Source organism: Capricornis sumatraensis, chromosome 21, assembly GCF_032405125.1.
Source record: "Capricornis sumatraensis isolate serow.1 chromosome 21, serow.2, whole genome shotgun sequence".
In the NCBI taxonomy this organism is placed as follows: Eukaryota; Metazoa; Chordata; class Mammalia; order Artiodactyla; family Bovidae; genus Capricornis; species Capricornis sumatraensis.
Genome location: NC_091089.1, coordinates 28,426,939 through 28,449,918, shown reverse-complemented (window position 1 = coordinate 28,449,918; position 22,980 = coordinate 28,426,939). Strand labels below are relative to the sequence as shown.

Here is a 22,980-nt window from a genome sequence, read left to right as displayed (position 1 = left end):
ATTTTTCAACTTACTTTGCTTATTTGTAAAATTAGAGAATTGGATTAAACCAGTGTTTTTTTTATCAGGCTTCCCAGGTGGCACTAATGGTAAAGGATCCGCCTGCCAGTGCAGGAGACGCAAGAGACTCAAGTTCAATCCCTGGATTGAGAAGATCCCCGGGAGGATGAAATGGCACTCACTCCAGTATTCCTGCCTGGAAAATTCCATGCACAAAAGAGCCTGGTGGGCTACGATCCATGGGATCGCAAAGAGTCAGACACGACTGAGCACTGACACACACAGTGTTTTTAATACTGTGGGTCACACTCCCCCAATAAGGAGTCACGATGTCAATTCAGCATGCCTATCTAGACAAATATTTTTACGGAATTAGATAGAACATAAAAGAAAAGGAAATAGGAGAGTATATCACACAGAGGCAGAGTACACATTTATTGGTTGTTGACATAACTCTTATTTTTGACCATGGTTAAAAGAAGTTTGAATACCACTAGACTAGATCATCTTAAGCTTCTTTAGTCTCAAATGTTTGAATTTTAGGAATAGATTTAAGGAGAAACAGGAAGGGATTAAGAGGTAGGAATGGGGGAGTAAGAGTGACAGATAGAGGACAGTGCCTCTTGGAGCAGAGCAAAAGTTGTGCCGGTGAGAGATGCTTCAGTCCCTTTAATATTATTCACATCATCTGAAGATAAGCAGTAGGTAAATCTTTTTACAGAATACCTCTTCCTAGAGAGTACTGGGAAAGTCAAGTCATCAAATCCCTGGAGGACTAGAGTTTGTAAAATGAGGACTCAGCAATCCTCAGTGACCAAAAGCCTATTATAGTGGTTACTAAGGAAAGGGGTGTGCGTGCTGTCACTTGGTCATCTCTGACTCTGTGACCCCGTGGACTGTAGCCCGTGAGCCTCCTGCATCTCCTGCATTGGCAGGCGGATTCTTTACCATTGAGCCACCTGGGAAGCCAGAGGAAAGATCATGTATATTCAAAGCTATTATTTTTCCAGTAGTCAGGTACGAATGTAAGAGTTGGTCCATAAAGAAGGTTGAGCACAGAATAATTGATGCTTTTGAATTATGGCGCTGGAGAAGGCTCTTGAGAGTTCCTTGAACTGCAAGGAGCTCAAACCAGTTTTTCCTAAAGAAAATCAGTCCTGAATATTCACTGGAAGGACTGTTGATGAAGCTGAAGTTCCAATATTTTGGCCACCTGATGTGAAGAGCTGACTCACTGGAAAAGACCCTGATGCTGGGAAAGATTGAAGGCAAGAGAAGGGGGTAATAGACAATGAGATGGTTAGATAGCATCACCAACTCAATGGAAATGAGTTTGAGCAAACTCCAGGAGAGAGTAGAGGACAGAGGAACTGGTGTGTTGCAGTCCATGGGGTCACAAGAATCAGACACAACTTACTGAATTAGCAACAAGGGAAAGACAGTTCATCCACATGGAAGAAAGAAAGGCTCCATGTAGGTTTTAGGTATATCCTGTCTTCATTCATTTACATTGAACCTAGCAAACCCTACTCTGACTATCTTCCGCTTTTGGAGCATGATATAGCTTGCCATTTGTAGATGATGAAACAGGTACCTATAATTCCTGCCCAGTGGGATCCTGTCAACCTAACCTGGATATGGGATTGCTGCTCGGTCTTCACCACTCAGGAACCATGCAGTGAAAGGCGAGTCCCTTACCTCTCTGGGCTTCACAGGCTTCACCTTCAAAATGTGAGTTTCCTGGACAACACATATTTCTGGGTATGAAATTGCCCAGATAGCATCTGGTCTCACTTAACAAGATAATCCCTATAGATACTAAATCCTTCCGTAAAAGGAGAGTGACCTGAGGCACTCCAGGCACTTGTTCAAGAAGAAACCAATTACAGAGAATCCCCTTTGTGAGTAAAGCCCCAGGTACGCAATTTCCAGGGTGTTTTATGGTCAGCTGAGAAAATTAGGAATGAAGGCTCTTGGAGAGCAATGAACTGTTGTTCCCCGAGGGATAAATTTTCTGAAAAAGCTTCAGAATTCCTTGAGATTATGTGTCACCCCTCCCCTTTCTGCGTACTCCCCTTCTTGGTGGGCTGAAGTGGGGTGGTCAGACTCAGTGCATACGCTCCCACAAGCTCACTCCCCCCTCCACACACACAGAAGCTTGCTTTTCCTCAAGTTCTAGCAGAATGGGTTTTAATCAAGTCCCAATAAATACTGAGCAATTTTATTAGTTGGATCTTCTTTTTTTAAGAGTGGGAAAAAAATTGGAAGAGAGGGCATTTACCTTTTAGAGCGAAAATACAGAACATAAAATTTCCTCTGATAAACAGAGGAACACAAACTTCAGATCTACACTTTGCCCAGAGGTAGTATGGAAAGGGAAAAGTAATAAAAAGAAAAGAAAGAATGGGGTGGGGGTGGGGCACTGCTGAAGGAGCAGGAAGTAAAAGGATGAGAGAGAGGGAAAGGGAATAATAATTAGGAATGGAAAGAGCAAGCTACATCCAGACAGGCAAACTGGAAAGGGGATGTGCCTTGAAAGGCAATCAGGAGCGGATGCTGGGTTCCCTAGCCCCAAGGAGCCTGTCATACTCTGGAAGCTCAGACACACACACACACACACACACACACACACACACACACACTCACACACACACACACACTCACACACACACACGCCTCCCACTCCTCCACCCCGACTCCTCCACCCTGACTTCTCCACCCCTTCACCCTTGGTCCAGCCACAGTGAGATCTATGATATGACCTCCTCGCCAGGAAGCCGACACAAGACAGAGAAGACATAATCCTTGTTCTAGGATAGACAGTCATTTCCTGGTTTGGAGCTTGTTAAACTGACTAGTTGCCTGCTCTTGTTCCTAATTTGTACTCCATTTCCATTTTTGTTGTTTTTCTCATATTAGTCAAAAATGCAAACCCCTTGACTTTTTATTATGACTTCATCTCCCTTAGACCTGACTGTGAGCATAACAAGAACTTTTTCAGACACTGAAAGGTGCCCACAGTCTGACCTGGACTCTCTGACCCTGATCTCAGACTTTCTCCCAGGATTCCCATATCTGTTCTTTCAGTGTAACACTCAGAGGCAGGATTCCTAATGCACGTTTTGCTCACACTTTCAATTCAACAAGCACTTAATATCTGGCATGGACAGGTGAGGCATGGGGGCTACAAAGAGGTACCAGACACAGCTCCAACCCTTGGGAATGCTACAGACTAGTAAGAGGGATCAACATGTAAGCAAACATTTCAGGATAATCTTTAAGAAATTCCTACCCATGTGCTTTCCCATTGGCTCAGGGGTAAAGAACTCACTCACCAATGAAGGAGATGTGGGTTTGATTCCTAGGTCAGGGAGAGAGGAGAGATCCCCTGGAGAAGGAAATGGCAACCCAATCCAGTATTCCTGCCTGGAGAATCCCATGAAGAGAAGAGCCTGTCAGGCTATAGTCCATGAGGGCCCCAAAGAGTCAGACACAACTGAGCAACTAAACAACAACAACCCATGTGTGGGAATGCAGACCCAGAGCACAGGCTAGTTTGGGAGATAGGAGATGGTGTCTGGAGAATATGAATCCTCAACTATTAATATATTATATATTGCATAATATATATATATAATATATATATTATATATTATACATACTACTCTTCTTTGTCCATGCGCCTTTTTTTAATATTTATTTTAATTTATTCATCTGGCCATGCCTGGTCTTCGTTGCAGCGTGTGGAGTCTAGTTCCCTGACCACAGATGGAGCCTAGGCCCCTGCACTGAGAGCAGAGTCTCAGCCACTGGACCACCAGGCAGGTCCCGAGTCATTCATCTTTAATGGACACTTAGTTTGCTTCCATATGTTGGCAACTGTAAATAACGCTGCCATGTAGCTTTTTGAGTCAGTGTTTTTGTTTTTGTTTTCAGCTAAATACCCAGCAGTGGAATTGCTGGGTCATACAGTAGCTCTATTTTTAGTTGTTTGAGAAACTCCCATACTGGTTTTCACAGTGACTGTACCAAATTATGTTCCCATAAACAGTATATGAGGGTTCCCTTTCCTCCACATCCTTTCCAACATTTGTTGTGTTCTTTATGAACGCAGACATTCTGACAGGTGTGAGGTGATAGTTCATTGTAGTTTCGATTAGCATTTCCCTGATGACTAGTGAAATTGAATATCTTTTCACATACCTGTTGGCCACCCGTATGTCCTCTTTGGAAAAATGTCTATTTACGTCTTCTGTCCATTTTTTAATTGAGTTGTTTCCTGTGATGTTCAGTTGGTATGAACTGTTATATATTTTGGATATTAACCCCTTAGCAAGTATTTTCTCCCATTCAGTGGGTTGTCTTTTTGTTTTGTTGAGGGTTTCCTTGGCTGTGCAAAACTTTTTAAGTCTAATGAGGTCTCATTTGTTTATTTTTATTTCATTTCCTTTGGATTAGGAGATAGACCCCAAAAAATATGGCTATGATTTGTGTCCCAGGGTGTTCTGTCCATGTTTTCTTCCAGGATATTTATAGTTTCTGGTCTTTCACTTAGGTCTTTGATCCATTTTGAATTTAGTTTTATATATGGGGTGAGAAAATGTTCTAATTTCATTCTTTTACATTATCGCTGTCCAGTTTTCCCACAATATTCTTGTTAATCATTCTTAATTGGCTGGTGGGGATATATATTTTTCTTCCATGCAGACTTTACATTTTTTTTCATCTTTCTCCACCTCCATCTTTCACACAGACTATGGATCAAGTCTGAGAACTGCATTGAGAATTTATCTCTAAAGAATTGACACAGTAATTAATTTCATCCTGGAACACATTAATATCTTTCTATTTACTTAGGTCTTATTTTATACCCTTCACTAACAGTCTTCTAATCATTCTTAAGAAAGTTACTTGCAAATATTTTACAGTTTCTCAGAGTCTGAATAGATTCTTATTTCACTTTCTAGGTCCTTTTTTACTACTAGGGTAAAAAAAAAGTTACTAACTTATTATATAAAAATCCATATTAAAATTTCTAAGATAAGCACTACATGCAAATGTGTGCTAATAAATTTGAAGACGCTAGAAGATACAGATAAAAGATATGGATGAAATGCTAGAAGATATGGATAATTTCCTTGAAAAATATAAATCATTGAAAGGTGGCCCCCAAAACAGGAAACTTCTACAGACCAACTGACCATAGTGAAACCTGGAGTAACTGGAGATAAAATTTCTTAAGCTCTAAATTCTTCCTTACGATGCAGGCTGACCAATCCAAATTAGTACACACTACATCACTTCAAAGTCTAAAGGAATAAAAAGGTGTTCCGAAAATTTGTCAAACATGACTTCATGCAGAGAACTAAAGATTAATATTGTCACCATGTTGCACAAGTTAATCAACATGTACAAACATCCATAAAATTGGCCGTGTGTCTAAGGCTTCAAAAATGAAGCCCAAACTGACTCATGAGCGTGCTGTAAGAACAAGGGAGACTAGAGGTGGAGTTTTCTCGACGTTAATCTCTCTTGAGGTGTAGCCTTCCAGAAAACCAAATAGGCTCCACCTGCGCCAATACTGGGTCAAAAACCATAAAACTATACTGTAAAGATTGTGCTTTGAGAAATGCTCAGCTAAAGTGAATCCACAGGAATCTTCAGAAGTTTCAATAAAGGAAAGTAAACTGAAATGATGTTCAAAAAAGTTAACATGAAATAATAGAGAACAAAATTCCATAGGCTAAGCAACATTTTCCTACAAGACATAGATTTATTACCTATTCAGGTACATAATGGATTCTGATCCTCTTCTTAATGTCAGCAAATAGCATAATGGTGTTTATTCAAAAGAAGGCCAATTAGACATGTCCCAAACTGCAGAAGAAACATGCTCATGTGTTTGAACAGGAAGTTCGGTGCCTTCCTAAGTCTTATGTGACTGTAAAACTGATCTGCACAATACGAGAATTATCGGGCCCCTGAAAAACACAAGCAGCAAAATACACTTGCAATTTTTTTCCTCTCATTAATCTTTTCAGGAGGTTTTGTCGCTCCTAGTCAGGACCCCAATGCTTAAAATACACGGGATGATCCGTTGTGCAAGTTTTACAGGTTTGCCAAACTTCCTTGCAACTTACTAATCATAAAAGTATCAGTGGATGATGCCTCACTAGGTAAAATATCAGCAACCCATGAGTCTTTGTAGAGATTAAACACATCTGTCTTTGACCCAGAAGAATGAAGTGTGATGGACTGCTCATTTTTCGTAAATATCCTTCCTTCATTAGAGCTAGTAGTTCTTAACTACAGTCGTTGCTAAAATCCTTGGAGATCATTTTCTCAAATGTTCCATGCTGTTTTCAGAGCCCATCTGAGGCACAGCAGGGAGCAGGGAGCTGCTGCAGCAAACGATGCAGTGTGTCCGTTCCACCAGCAGCCACGCCTTGTGACGTGTGGTTTGAGAAGCTGGTGGAACATTCCACATGATATTGCTTCCCACGGGTGGAGTGGTGGGTTGAGCTTTATTTATTTATTTATTTGACTGTGCCAGGTCTTAGGTGCAGCATGCAGGATCTAGTTCCCTGACCAGGGATCGAACCCCAGGCCCCCTGCATTGGGAGCATGGAGCCTTAGCCACTGGACCACCAGGGAAGTCCCTGGGTTGAGCTTTAAATTCTAAAAATTATTTCTCCTTCCTTAGAAATTACCAGTAATGATACTGGTACAATTTGACTCCTAGAAATACATAAGTCATGGCCCTCACAATACTTAAAAATATTTGAAAACTTCTGTGAAATGTGCTCTTTATCAAAAGGAATATTAAAAATATACAAATACAGGGGTCTAACAATAACTAGGGAGTATAGGAAATTAATACGTGACTTTGCATATTTCATTGTCCTATCTCTTCAAATTGTATCATTTTATTACCTGAGATGGTGAAAAATCATATCATTTTGTCACCTCCCCTGAAAAGGTCAGATGAGGTTAGATTGAGGAGGGGTATCAGGTTTTTTGGATCAAACCAAGATCCAGAACTTACTTAGTTTTGGCTCCAGTTTCTTAGATTGCTATACTCAGAATCTTAACTTCATTTAATTTATTATAATCCAATAAATTATTATTTGCATTTATAAGAACCACATTTAAATCTCTTGAAAGTAGAAGTAAGAGTATAGCCACTCAGTTGTGCCTGACTCATTGTGACTCTATGGAGACCCTTTAGTCTCCTCTGTCCATGGAATTCTCCAGACGAGAATACTGGAGTGGGTAGCCATTCCCTTCTCCAGAGGACCTTCCCCACCCAGGGATGCAACTGGGGTCTTCTGTACAGCAGGCAGATTCTTTACCACTGAGCCATCAGGGAAGCCCCCTTTAAATCTCTTACTATAGGTAATTCTTTTCTACTTCTTTTATGAGAAAATAGTACTCATATAAAAATATATATTTTAGCTCTACTAAGAGAGAGTTTCACTCTACTAGGAGATTTAAAGCTAAAATCTAGTAGAACTAAAATATATATTTTATATGAGTACTATTTTCTCATAAAAGAAGTAGAAAAGGATTACCTATAATAAATGTTATGCCTCAGGGGGAGGGGGAAAAGGAGAGATAATTTCTTACACTATCAGTAGAAACATAAATTGATAGAGCCTTCTGGGATGATGAGCTATTAAAAATCTGGAGTACACATGCCTTTTGATCCAGCAGACATACTTGCACAAAATTTTTAAAGATATGTTCATTTATTCACCCTGCAAAGTGCTAGGAATATGCTATTAAATGAAACAGACATGATCCCTCCTTATAGAGCACACAGTCAAGTGGAGAAAGGTCATATAAGTATTCCAAATAAGAAATAACAATGCACACATGACACTAAGCCCTGTGTGTGTGGGCATGCGTGCACTAAGTCACACAGTCATGTTTGACTCTTTGTGACCCCATGGCCTATAGCCTGCCAGGCTCCTCTGTCATGAAGTTTTCAAGGCGAGAATACTGGAGTAAGTTGCCATTTTCTACTCCAGGTAATCTTCCCCACCCAGGGATCAAACTGGCATCTCTTGTGTCTTCTATATTGGCAGGCAGATTCTTTACCACTGAGCCACCTGGGAAGCCCCATTACGCCCCATTACGCAGCAAATTGGGATGATGGATAAAATAATGGGGATGAGCAGGCCCATGCTACGAAAGAGGAAGAAAGGACCCCTCTGAGAAGGCCTCAGAAGCCACCACCTGATGAATGAGTGATGACCTAGGACAGGAAGAGTTGACGATTTTCGAAGAACAAAAGAAGGTGCGTGTGAGAAGAAGGGAGTATGCGATATGGCTGGAGAGGAACACAAGGAAAGGACCAGGCAGTTCCCTGGAAGCCACGACAGGCAGTTTTGATCCTGTTCCAAGTACACTGCAAGCTGCAATCCTTTTAAAAATAGCAGGCAGGTTGCTGACTGAGAGGCAGATTGGGTGAGAGGCGAGAAAGAAACAGGAACTGAGTCCTAAGCCCCTTGCCTAAGCTACCTTGAGAGATTCCAGGAATCTGGCAAGTGTGGAAGCCCAGAGAAGGAGGGAACTAGATGGATTCAAAACAGGTCTTATAAGTAGATTTCACCTTATGGCTTCCCTGATAGCTCAGTTGGTAAAGAATCTGCCTGCAATGCAAGAGACCCCGGTTCAATTCCTGGATCAGGGAGATCCCCTGGAGAAGGGGACAGGCTGCCCACGCCAGTATTCTTGGGCTTCCCTTGTGGCTCAGCTGGTAGTGAATTCCCCTGCAATGTGTGAGACCTGGGTTCAGTTCCTGGTTGGGAAGATCCCCTGGAGAAGGGAAAGGCTACCCACTCCAGTATTTTGGCCTAGAGAATTTCATAGACTATATAGTCCATGGGGTCACAAAGAGTCGGACATGACTGAGTGACTTTCACTCACTCAACCACAAGAACCAAAGAAAAGCTTTTTCTAAAGAAACACACTGTTGAAGTGAACATGAGGTTCATTTGGAAAATTCCTCCCTTCTCACTCTTTATTACCTAACAAAAATATTTCCATGAATAAGCAATTGCCTAATCAGACTAAACGAACCCAAAAGAAGTGGACCCTGGTTCACGACATAAGTGAAAATTTTTAAATGTACGTTCACCTGTATTTACCCTTCTGAAGTTTGAGTTTAAATCAGTATATAATAAAAATTACACAAATCTTTTGAAAGAAAGAATTCCAGGAATCACAGAACCATGGTGACCATGTTGAGTACCATTTAATTAGATCAAAGCTCTATTTTCACTGATTTTTACAGTTGTAGGCTGTTCTCTCCAAATGCACAATTATGACGTTCTTTGACATTTCTGGATGTCTTCAAGTGATGATCTTAATGGAAGTGCATGATTCCCATTATCTTGAATAACAAAAAGTGATGGATCACTACAGTGACGGGCCATTTCGGGATGTGTGTAACATTTGTTAATGCATAATTTGTGGAACTCATATTTTAATTCATGAATTGGTGGACATTCAAGAACCATTAAATATCAAAAAGTAGTGATGTCTGACATGTAAGATACATTATATACATTTCCAGTCAAAACAAGCAAAAACCAGTAAAGGCTTGCCAGTGAAGGCCGTCTTATTAAGGTTCTCTACTTGATGAATAACAGAACTACTGTAGGAAATTAGGAACACTGGGGACATCATGGGAACCTCTGAAGCCACTGCCACTTAAATAAACACTCATACTTATTGTTTCATTTCTTATTTCATGTTCAGCCTTCAGCAGATTGAAGAACAGTTTCTTCTTTAACCTATGATGCATTGTATCTATTGTTCCATTCTTATATTTTTAATACAATGCATCAAATGAAGCACAATACACAAGTACAATGAAGCTTCTTTTCAATGATTATGATTATTATTGTTATGACCCTCATTTTCATCTCAGCTTCTTGAGTAAAAGCTAGCTTCAAGTTGGGGCTTGCTTCCAAAGCCATTATCTGGAGAGTAATAACATAATCTCTCAACAGAAACCACTGGAAAATCCTCCCTTCGTTCCTTTTCACAAACAAAAACAAACAAATTAGCAAGTGAAAACACGCTGAGTCCAGAAGGCAAAGGCACTACCCAGCAGGGGTAACCTCAGTCTACCTTCCTCTCGCCTTGTAAATGTGGCCCCAATACAAGGATGTTTTATTACCTTACTGAGCTCCCCAATCCTGCAAAGAAAAAGAAGTGCTAGCTTAAAGCATTATCTAGAGCACCTAGAAGATTAGGGGAGTCCTGTCTGCCTGCTGCTGCTGCTGCTGCTGCTAAGTCGCTTCAGTCGTGTCCGACTCTGTGCGACCCCATAGACAGCAGCCCACCAGGCTCCCCCGTCCCTGGGATTTTCCAGGCAGAAGTACTGGAGTGGGTTGCCATTGCCTTCTCCGCCTGTCTGCCTACCAGTGGACAACGGGATCTGTCCTTCCTGTCTACAACCTTCCTTAACTTAGCCTGCATCAGGCTATGTATGGTATATAACTCTCCTACAAGGGTGCCCATAACTCTATTTTCACCACCCAACCAAGAATTTACATACTGGTATTTCAAAATACAAAAATGAAGTACCAGTTAAATCCTTAACCTGTGTTTAGGTGAGGAAAGAGCAAAGTGATAATTAATATTTTTAAGCCTAATTAATTAAAATTGTCAAAGAACTAGAATTTTAGGAAAGGCAAATCAGGAGGGGAAAAAATGAGCCATATCTAGAATTTAGTCCACAATGCAATTTATGGGTATTCCTAGGAATATCATAATTCACTGCTATCATTTTAAAAATCTCTTTTGTCTCTAGCACAATAATTGTTTTCTAAGTAGTGTCTGACTCTTTGCAACCCCATGAATTGAAGTGTAACAGGCTCCTTCATCCTCCACTAACTCTGCTTTGAAGAAACTGCAAGATATTATAGAAAAGGAAGCAACTGAAGTTCATTTCTTCTCTTTTTCCCTGCCCCAAAGTTTAGAATGTTATACATAAAGACTTTCTGTACTCATATTATTTTTAAAGAACTTTCTTTTCTAATTGTAAAGCTAATATGCTCTCTTAAAAAAATTTTTTTAATGTATACAATCATAATGAAAAAAGTTAAATACATTCATAATCACTTCATTCAAAAATAAGTTCTAGTATATTATGGTAGTCCATTCTAGTTTCTAGTTTATATGTATTTCTTTTCATTATCTTATAAGAAAATGGCCCGAGTACACATACATCTAAACCCAAAACTCTCACCAATGTTAAACAAATTCAGATGCTAAATTCACAAGTAACTAACATTTCAATTGTTGAATTCTGCATTCCACAAATCAGTAGTAAGTTCAATAAAGCTCATCTCAGCTTCTATCCTCCTAAACTTGTTAGCTAGTCCTGTCATGGAGAAACCACTTCCTAATTCAAGAAAGACTTGCCATGTGCTTCAGTCTTTCCATGTTAGTAAGGATTCAGTATTTGCTCACTTTATGATTCTAATCAAAAAGTGAATAAAATACACATTATTAAACTTATAAGGAATTCTACAAAGGATATCAAACCTGATCTTTGGAAAATTTCCAATTTTTTAAGTTTAAACGATTCACTAATTGTTCCTCCATTAGCACCAACACCCAACAGATTTGCCACAAATGCTATTTAAGGTATACAATGTTAGTCAGCAGTCATCAAGTGTTTTCTGAAAGTAAATAAATAAAGCCAACATTTCTTATAAATTGGTGGTGGTGGTGGAACTTCAGTCACTAAGTTGTGTCCGACTCTTTGCAAGCCCATGACTATAGCCCACCAGGATTCTCTGTCCATGGGATTTTCCAGGCAAGAACACTGGAATGGATTGCCATTACTTTCTCCAGGGGATCTTCCCAACCCAGGATCAAACCTGAGTTTCCTGCCTTGTAGGCAGATTCTTTACTATCTGAGCCACCAGAGAAGCCATTTCCTATAAGTTAGTATTGAATAGTTTTGGCTTTGCAGCCATACAGTCTCTGTTCATTCTCAACTCCCCTCCCTTTCACCACAAAGTCAGCCATTTACAACACATAAACAAACGGGAGTGGCTGCGTTCCAATAAAACTTTATTTACAAAAACTTTATCACAAAATCAAGATTTTTTTTCTGGAAATGGGTGGTAACGATGGCTGTACAACAATGTGAATACATTTAATGTCACTCAGCTATAACCTGAAAATAGTTAAAATAGTAAATTTTATTATGTATACTTTACCAAAATTTTTAAAAATACACACACAAAACCCCCAAATGCACAACATTTTGCCTATAAGGTGTTTTTCCCCAACTCCTTGACTATGAAATCCTTTCTGTCTGAAATACTCTCATTAAATGGTTTTTCTGAAACTAAAAATCTTCCAAAACCTGATGCATAAATACTTATAAGGATAATATTGTTCTTCTACCAAACCTTTAAAAACAATCTGGAATGCTGAAAGCACAAAGGCTTCAGTAGTTGTGGCACACAGGCTTAGTTGCACCACAGCATGTGGGATCTTAGTTCTCCAACCTAGGATCGAACCCACGTCCCCTGCGCTGCGAGGTGGATTCTTAACCACTGGGCCACCAAGGAAATCCCTGCAAACTACTTTTTTTTTAATTTATAAATGAAAAGAAATACAACAGAAAGATGTCAACTGAGTATTATCAGATACCTGATTTTGCAACACTTGGTTTATAGATTTCAAATATCCAAGGCACCATTTGTGTTTAGTCTAATTTTATTTCTAATTGTTTTCACTCAAAACCTATTATTAACAACTGCTTGATGTGATGATTTTCTTCTTCAGATCTGCAGTTTTTTTCAAAAAATATATATTGCTTAACACCTAAAATATATTTCGTGTGTGTGTGCTCAATCACCCAGTCGTGTCTAACACTTTGAGATCTTCATGGACTGTAGCCCACCAAGCTCCTCTGTTCATGGGATTTTTCAGGCAAGATTACTGGAGTTGGTTGCCATTTCCTTCTCCAGGGGATCTTCCCAACTCAGGGATCAAACCAATGTCTCCTGCACTGGCAGACAGATTCTTTACCACTGTGCCACCTGGGAAGCCCCCAAAATATATTTTGCTCAACTTTAAATCTACTCACATATACTCAAGCTAAAAATAAGTGCTCTTCCACAAGTTAGATTTGGGGGAATTTTGGATGTTTTGTTTTACTTTTCAGTTTTAATTGGCACCATGAGAACCAGCCAACTAGATCCTTTTACAGTGTAGTCAAGGCTAGCTTTTGCCCTTCCACACTGTGATTAATTTATTATTCATCTGGTACCTTCCTATTAGAACTGGTTTTTAGCCTGTGAACTTCTCTTTCAGCTTCCAACAAAGGATTTCATTGCTTCAGGAATTGAGGTGTGTCTAAGTTTTTACCTGGGAGCAAAAGTGATGCAAGCGTTTCTGGTGAGACCAATCCTCGGTTTAGGGTGGGGAGGATCTGCATAACAGGCCATCTGCAGACTCCTGAACACAGGAGAGGCGCTGAGAAAAGGCTTTCCTGAGACATTGTATGCCGACGGTTGGAAGGACTAAAGCAGCAGCTCCCTTCGTTTACCAAGGAAATCAGAAACCATGGCTTGGCTCCCTTTCAGAACCACAGGGGCTCTGGCCATTTTAACGGTAAGTCCTTTTTTTCCCCCCTAATAACTGCAAACTTTCCCTGTTTCCCTCCTTGTTAGAGAATGTTAATTTGATTGCTGAATCCCTATTAAAAATTCTAAAAAGAGTTCAGTGGAAAGAAACTGCAAACTGCAAATGAAACTGCAAAGATTACCAATTTCCCCCTTTTGTTGTTGTTGGTTTTTGTTTTTGTTTTTTTTAATGCTGTATTTTCACATGGAAAACCAAGCCAGATAGAAACGAATTTGAAAGTCGCCATTTAGCATATTTAGTTGGCGAACTAATTAATCCTGATTGCAGGTCTATTTTCCACAGTATCTTCACTTTCTTTAAAGTCATGCTTTTATTCACCCTTTTGTTCAGGCTTTTATTCTATTACACAAAGTAAAACACATAAAAGAGAACGAGGTCTATTTCCCAAAGTTATATATATCTCTCAAGCACATGGCTAAGAATTGTACATGCCTGGTCTTGATACCTGCATGTTTTTAAGTAGTCTAAGACCACTGAATTAAAATCAAAGCAATGTTTGATTCTGGAGAAGTTGGGAGGGTTATTAAGAAAAGAATGTTTATGTTTAGCCATTATGTGCAAAATATATCTAATCTTTTATAAGCCAGTTTTCCAGAAAAGTAAAACTTTTACTGACTGGGAAAGTTTTATATAGTACTGGATAAAAGAGTAGTGGAATCTGGAGAGCAAAGAACTAGACTAGATGTTACAAACTAGTGTGTTCCTTAACTGTGTTGTTTTAGTGAAGAAACTGGTCACAATATTATCAGTTCCACATAGATATCAAAATAGTGAAATATACCATAATGAATGTTTTTTAAATCCCTAATAATAATTCTTCATTTTATCAACAATAAGTTGGGTTGGCCTAAGCATTAGTTTCCCTCATGTCCTCATCTAAAAAATTGCGATAATTGAACTTCAAGAAGTTATAGGGAAATAGAGCTCAAGAAAGAACTTTCTAAAAATTAAATATGCTTAAAATTCGAATAGACTGCCTGTTAGCCAGCATTTCTTAGCCTTCTCTGTCATGGCAATGGTCAAGCAGAAAACTGGTATCACACCCTTCTGTTCGAGTCTGTTTCTATTATAAGAGTGTAACTAATTGTTTCGGCAATCTAATGAATTTAATTGACCCAAGAATGTTGTAAAGAGAAATCTGGCAGTTGTATGACTTCCCCGCCTTTCCAGATGGTCATTTCTGAACTAAATGAACTGCAGGTAGCCTGATAAGCCATCTGTCCCAGCCAATGACCAGCCTGTGAAGCTAGGGGATGTGTGGCAGGGTGTGCCGGAATAGTGTTGCCGCAGAATTAAGACTGCCACATACTTAGGGGGGTTTCTTTCCCTTCTCTGATGTGTACCCTTTCAGTTACCCTTCTGGTTCTGGAGTGGCTGTAAGATCCTTACACCGAGGGCTGTTCTATTCCTCTTTGCATCCCCAACACCTACCATCATATCTCCCTTACAGTGGACACACAATTATTCAAAGAATGGGTAAATGAATGATTGAATGAGGCCTCTCTAAACTATAACCCCCACCACAGTGCCTCTATAATCCTAGTCATGGGGGAAGCTCCCTCAGGAAAATTGCACAGGCTCACATACAAAAACGTACAAGTTATTTACACAACAATATAATGTCATATATAATTATTAAACTAAGCGGTCTAGAACTGCTCTGTCCAATATGGTAGCCACGAGCCACATGTGGCTATTAACCACATGAAACGTGGTTGATCTGTATTGAGATGTGCTGTTAAGCATAAAGTATACATTATATTTTGAAGACTCTGTATGAAAAAAAAATAACAAGCATGCATATGTGCTCAGTTGCATCCAACTCTTTGCAACCCTATGGACTGCAGCCTGCCATGCTCCTCAGTTCATGGGATTCTCCATGCAAAAATACTGGAGTGGGTCGCCATGCCTTCCTCCAGGGGATCTTCTCGACCCAGGGATTGAACCTGCGTCTCCTGAACTGCAGGCAGATTCCTTACCACTGAGCCACAGGGGAAGCCCAAAAAAGAACATAAAATATGTCATCAATAATTTTTATGTCGACTATAATTTGAAATGACAGTATTTGGGGTACATTCATTAAAAATATGTTGAAAATATTAATTTCACCTTTTTAGCCGTTTTTAATATGAATATTAAAAAATTTAAAATTCGATAATGCGATTCAGATTCGTTACTGCGATTCAGATTCATTACTTTATTTCAACTGGACAGTGCTGGTCTACTCTTAATCCCATTAATGGAAAGCAGTGTCAGTCAGAAGTGAGGTAGGCAGGGACTTCCCTGGTGGTCCAGTCGTTAAGACTTTGCCTTCCAAAGGGTGTGGGTTCAGTCACTAGTTGGGAAGCTAAGATCCTGCATGCCTTGGGACCAAAACATAAAAAGTACAGAAATAGTATTGTAACAAATTCAATAAAGACAGTCCACATCAAAAAAAAAATTTTTTAAGTGAGGTAGGCAAACCAGGCTTCATGGACCAGGAGAGATTCGGGCTGCTCTCTGATAAATATAGACGGGCCACAGGGACATATATTTTGTCGTCAGCCCAGCATGAGCAAAGGCAAGTGCAACTACAGCGCTTGCCTAGGGGTAAGGGACACGCTAGTTTGGCTGCATTGGAGAATCCGGATGTGCGTTAGAATGGCAGATAAGGGTCGAACAGAAAAGTGCATTCTGTCAAGGGTAGTGAAATCCTTTTAGAAGTGGGGAGCCACCCAGAGTTTCGAAATTGTGTGGTGATGGGAAAAGAACAATGTTCCTAAAAGCATTGTGGAGTGGAAATGTACATCTTTTGTTATTGAAGGGTGGGGTGTGAAAGTTGGAAGACCTGTTCGGAGGTTTTGAGTTAATTCCCCCAACCTATGACCATACAAAGGTTGCCTAGAGAGGTAATACATAAAAGCTAAATCACAGACTTCAGTCTATGCCTGTACCACTGACTCACTCCAGGTTTTGCTTCCTCAGCTGTCAAATAAGAATAATCATATCCCCCTGACTAATGAGAATGACCATAGTAAAAATGAAACAGCAATGAATGCAAAAAAGTGTTCCGGAAAACATAAAGTGCTTTGTAGGACTCTACTTCCTATTATTTGTAATGGTTTAGTAATAAAGATGAAACTTGATAACGCCTTAATATTCTGCCTTCCTATTTTAAACAACGACCGACATTAGTTTTAATGTCAAGAACCTACATTTTTCTTGAGTGAAAGGGTGTATCAAAAACAGTTATGAGATTAATTTTTTGAAAACTGACAGAAAGAAATTAAACCTGAATTTTAAATGATAGTGGGTATAGGGAAATAACAAAATTTTAAACTTGGGAGCATTACCCCAAATTTTAACTGCTTTAGTCTTCTAGATTCATTGAGAGGGGACTGTGTGAGGAACACCAGCATGTTGTAAAATTTAACATTTATCTGTTTCCCATGTTTGCTTGATCTGTTTTGCGCAACACCAAGTAAATATTTTGGGGAAAGGGTCTGTGATTGAAAAATACTTGTCTTCAAAGATTTAAACTTTTCAAAACAATGTTTGTCTTCAAAGGAGACTACTGGTCAGTATTTCAAAAGTCCATTAGATCTGAAACATGGTCTGTCAAATAACACTCCTATAGCATCTAAACAATAAGCCATTTAATTTCATGTTACAATATTATTATGTAAAGATTTACTCATTACAAAACTAATACAAGCGTTTGAAATCCAAAGATGTTTAAAGCATGATGTTTTAAACAAATTAATAGTGTTCATGCTGGAAAAAAAAAGAAAAGTAGTTTAAATGCCAAGCTCTGAGTTAGAATGTGTTCTAAATACAGCAGTGGTGGTGATTTAGTCACTAAGTCGTGTCCGACTCTTGGGATCCCATGGACTGTAGCCTGCCAGGCTCCTCTGTACATGGGATTCTCCAGGCGAGAAGACTGGAGTGAGTTGCCATTTCTTTCTCCAGAGGATCTTCCCGACCCAGGGATCGAACCAGGGTTTCCGATATTGCAGGCAGATTCTTTACGGACTGAGCTATGAGGGAAGCCCCAAATACAGCAGAACACCCTTCAACCACTTTCGCTACAGAACATCCAGAAAGCAAATTGTTAAGAAAAGAATTGTAAGCTAAGTGGCCCAGATTTTTAACAGAAGGAAAATCTTCGACACATCCTTCCTTCTCTTCATTGATGAAGCAATCCAATTTCCAATTCTGGTGAATATATGAAAATTAATTTCCTCCTGAACCTCTCCAACAGTTAAAATTCTAAAATCAGAATAACCTTGCCAAGCGATTCCAGCCAGCCCTTACTGACGTGCAAACCTTGGGAAAGATGTAATTATTTACTTCCATCAATTACCACTCCCAGTTGCTTAATACTCGAAACCGGTTTTCATTTAGAACTAGAAGACTTGGTGTCCATGATGCTTCTCATAAACCTCTTAGCCTTTGGCTCTTCCTTTCCAGTTAGGAGTCAATCTGATAGCCTAAGGAGAGGGTTTGCTTTGTGAGGTTCATTACAAGAATTAGGGCAAGAGTTGGACACAACTTGGCAACTAAACCACCAAGGAGACGGCTTGCTTTGTGAAGTTCATTACAAGAATTACACAGGCAACTGTTTACTATCCATAATTATACTATGAATAATTGAATCTGTGTAATGTGCACATGTTCCTTGTATGACCACTGCACAGTTGACCAGGCTGTACACTGCACAATGCCAGGAGGTATATTCACATAAACTACAATGTGAACAATGTCCCCTGGAGTTGCACAGGGGGCAAATCACACCACTGGACAGTGGAACACTGGTTCTTATCTCTTTCTGAGGCTCAAGAAAGAGTTCTATGTGCCTTGACATAAGTGATAATAATAAAAGATCATATCACAGTGGCTCTTTACATCTTTTTTAAGTCCAAACAGAGGTAATTAACACTTATTAAGCAGTTACTGCAGGCTAGGGTTCATCTATGTGTTTTAGACCTGTTTTCATTTAATCCTCACAACATACCTATAAAGTGAGTAGAATTATTATACCTATTTTATGGATAAGGAAACTGAAAAATCAAATAATGTTCTCAAGTTTTTCAGCTAGTACATCATGAGACTAGGATTTTAATTGAGGGATTCAACATCCAATGTCCAGTTTTGTATTTCTACACTTAACTGCACCTTTGTTCTTGTTGTTTAGTGACTAGGTTGTGTCTGACTCTTTGTGACCCCATGGACTATAGCCCACAAGGCCCCTCTGTCCATGGGATTTCCCAGGCAAGAATATTGGAGTGGATTGCCATTTCCTTCTCCAGAGGATCTTCCCAACCCAGGGATTGAACCCACATCTCTTACGTCTCCTGCATTGGCTGGTGGATTCTTTACCACTGAGCCACCTGGGAAGAAACTGTCTCTTACCCAGTACTTAAAATGAGCTTCTGAAAAAGGGCTTAATTTTCTAAATTGAATTTACTCTAAACATCAGTTATTAAAGGTTGAACTCTCCTAAATTAAATACTTCCTAAGTAATTAAACATAAATCATTTTCACTCAATTAAGGAATTTTCCTTGATAAACATGAAGCTTATTAAAATATTTCTGGATTTTTTAAAATCTTAATTTCAAAAAGTTGATACATATCTATTGATCTCTTTAATCTGACACAAAATCTTGCATCTAACCAATTATAAAAATAGTATCACCAACCTATATACATACATATATTTCATGAACTTTTCAAAAATAATTATTAATTTTAAAAATCAAGTTTAAAATTTGTAATGATTCCTTTGAATTACCCAGCTCATTCTGCAAATTTCCCAGAGAGGAGTGGGTGTGATCTTAAGCCATGCAGAGAAAAATGGCCATGCCTTATGCTGGCTAGGACTAGCTTCCTGAATCCAATGCATACTCAAACAGTCTGACCTTCCTTCCCCATGCTGAAGTTTCAGAGTACTCTAAACAAAACCTTAGCCAAACTCAGTAAAAAGCAATTGTTATTATATAAGATTTTTAAAAATCCAGTCACCCACATCCTCAAAATATGTTTATTACAAACCTACCATATTGGAGAAGGAAATGGCAACCCACTCCAGTGTTCTTGCCTGGAGAATCCCAGGGACGGGGGAGCCTGGTGGGCTGCCATCTACGGGGTCGCACAGAGTCGGATACGACTGAAGCCACTCGGCAGCACCTACCATACTCAATAGGAATCTTAATGATATAACTACATACATTTTAGCTAGCAAATAGGGCACGTGGACATCAGGTCACTTTATGTCGCATGCTTTTTATTAACTTAAACATCTTATTTGCTTTTAATAAAACATTTCTAATTCTTATGTATACCAAGGCATTTAGACCATATCACTGCTTTATAAATCATACAGTCAAAATTATAAAACCATAACCAGGGAACACAGGGAAGAAAGAAAAATAAATTCACAAGATACAGAGTGTTTTCTCCACACTGCTATTTTCTAGACTCTAGGCCACAAAAAGGACAACTTAATTGATTTATATTGTCAAGAAGCTATTGAAATATTTATTAGGTATTCAAAATAATTATACGAACAATGTAACTAAAATAACTAAGTAGCTGCATGGTAAGTACTAATTAACTCAAATAGTAAAGTTTTTTAAAAAAATACTTGGGAATAATGTAAAGCTATGACTATATGTCTAAATCCATATTTAAAAAGCACTGCATTATTCAAAAGTGTTCTTAGTAACTGTCCCCATATTCCTAAAAACACAACAAAGATTATATTTTCACAATATTCCCCAAAATTGGAAAACATTCCTGGTGGTCTGACTTTGAAAGAGAGAATGGGAAAGAGTAAAGGTTTGGCTGAGTAGCTTCTTTAAGGGCTCTGAGTCAAAGAAATGACTTAACAAGTAAGAAACACCTGTCTGCAATGCTCGATTTCCACAGTTTAGGGTTTGTCCTTCCTTCACTTCCCAGAAAAACAGAAATCTTGTCTTAGTGTCTATTAGAAGAATCATTCTCCACAGGGCTAGTACAAACATGATTCATATTTTCAGGATGACTCCAGTTTTCCTGTAAAAGGGATCATGCCTGGTCCATCCCTCCCTGCACGTGGGGCTGAGTTGTTCTTGGGAACTGAGAAAGGTGTGCAATGACTTCACTGCCCTGATCTTTTCTCCCACGTAATGCATGTGTGCATATGTACTCAGTCGTGTCTGACTCTCTGCAACTCCATGGACTGCAGTCCACTGGGCTCCTCTGTCCATGGAACTTTCTAGGCAAGGATACTGAAGAGGGTCGCCATTTCCTTCTTCAGGGGATCTTCCCAACCCAGGGTTCGAACCTGCCTCTCTTATGTCTCCTGCATTGGCAGGTGGATTCTTTACCACTAGTACTCACTGGGAAGCCCCCAAGTAACTCATGATACTGTTTAAGAAAGAGCAGCAATGCTGTAAAATCATTTTGAGATCTGTTATAACCACAAGTCATGGTTCTTTTCCATGACAATTTTAGCAAACATCCTTTGAAATCAAGATTTCACTGAAATTTTTAGAATGGAAGGGTCCTCAGATCCTACGTCTGATATCATTTTTCCTTTGGTTCAGACTGGGACTTGCCTCTTTATTATAGCCTTCCAAAATAAGTGACGTAATAAATCTACATTGTTTCAGAATTAACTGCAGCCTTTGCCAGGAAGAAATTTAAATTGACTATCACATAACTTATTTTTATGACTTGCTTTTATTTTCTATTTATCTACGCTGACTTAAGAATCTAGTGTAGTGGTGATGTGCACACTTTAGAGTCAGGCTGCAAAGATTCAAATCCGAGGGCTGTTAGTTGGGGCAAAGTACTCATTTTCTCATGAGTTTTCTCCTTTTCTTCATCCCTAAAAGACAGATTACAGTCTCCTTCAGATGGCTGCTGTGTTAAGTGAAATGGTAAACATAAAGCTCTATGAATAGCATCTGACACATAAAACATAATTCTTTTGTCCTGATTTTTCATAATCTTTTCCCTTCCAAATTGTCTTCAAATTAGTTAATCAGTGAGTCAGAAAACAGTTTTTAAACATCTGCTAAGGGATCCGTATTGTAAGGATTGCAAAAAACAATAATAATAATATAGAAGCACCGATTTGGAAAGTTTGCAATTCTCTTGGCTCGACACCATATAATGCACACAAAACCATAAGAAATAATAAATCACGGTAAACCATTATGGGCTAAATTGCACAGTACAGAATATGTGTTCTGCAAACTTACAAAAAGAGACATCAGTAAGGACAGTTTCATGGAGACTGTTGGAACTTAAAATGATGAGTAATACAGTATTCAAGTGTGTGAAGGTAAGAAGAATGCATTCCAGGTAGAAAACAACACTGAAAATGACACAGATGAAGCTCCTGTATACTCTTGAGAAGGTGAAGACCTAGCCTGGCCTGGCTTCATCTTATCTTTATTTCTTTTAGATCAGTAGGAAAATTCAGCTCAAATTTAAATTGAACTAGCAGAGCAGAGATGCACAAATCCGCATTCCACAGCAAACAGTACTTGTGATTGGAATAGCACATCCCCATCTTTTACATTTCATTCTCTAAATTAGACTGCTGCTGCTGCTGCTGCTAAGTCGCTTCAGTCGTCCGACTCTGTGCGACCCCACAGGCGGCAGCCCACCAGGCTCCCCCGTCCCTGGGATTCTCCAGGCAAGAACACTGGAGTGGGTTGCCATTTCCTTCTCCAATGCAGGAAAGTGAAAAGTGAAGGTGAAGTCATTCAGTCGTGTCTGACTCTTAGCAACCCCATGGACTGTAGCCTACCAGGCTCCTCCATCCATGGGATTTTCCGGGCGAGAGTAGTGGAGTGGGGTGCCATTGCCTTCTCCCTAAATTAGACTAGCTCCTTTCCATTCTCTCAACTTTTATATGACCAAGAAAATGCCTTAGTCTGGAATCGCAACTAACGAAAACAGCTTTGCCAAGTCAGTAGAGTAGTTCACAGCTTTTAATAATCTCCTGTGGTACTTTTTGAAGCTTATTAGAATGATGCTCACCATTGTTTCCCAAAGCAATAGCTTTCATAGCTCCTGGGAAGTGTTTATAGAGCAGCCAGGTAAGAAATGTCTGGTTGTTGCACCAATTGTTAGAATTTTGAAAAGTCCAATAGATTCTCCTGAACATCATTAACATTCTATAATTTATAGATTACAGATTATAGATTATAGATTACAGATTATAGATTACACAACTGAAGGAACTATTTACATGAAGACTATTTTCTTTTTTGCTGTTTGAATACTGCTTCTCCAAATCTACTTCTTTCCTATTTTTATTACTT

At 39.2% G+C, this 22,980-nt stretch overlaps 1 protein-coding gene across 1 annotated transcript in view; it reads left to right on the top strand.

Moving 5' to 3' along the window:
• Positions 1-13,602: 13,602 nt before the first annotated feature.
• Positions 13,603-22,980, top strand: part of DSG3 (desmoglein 3) — a 32,312-nt gene continuing 22,934 nt past the window's right edge. Inside the window, exon 1 of the mRNA XM_068993652.1 lies at positions 13,603-13,650. Within this exon, the coding sequence (XP_068849753.1) occupies positions 13,603-13,650 (48 nt within the window). The remainder of the gene's footprint in view (positions 13,651-22,980) is intronic.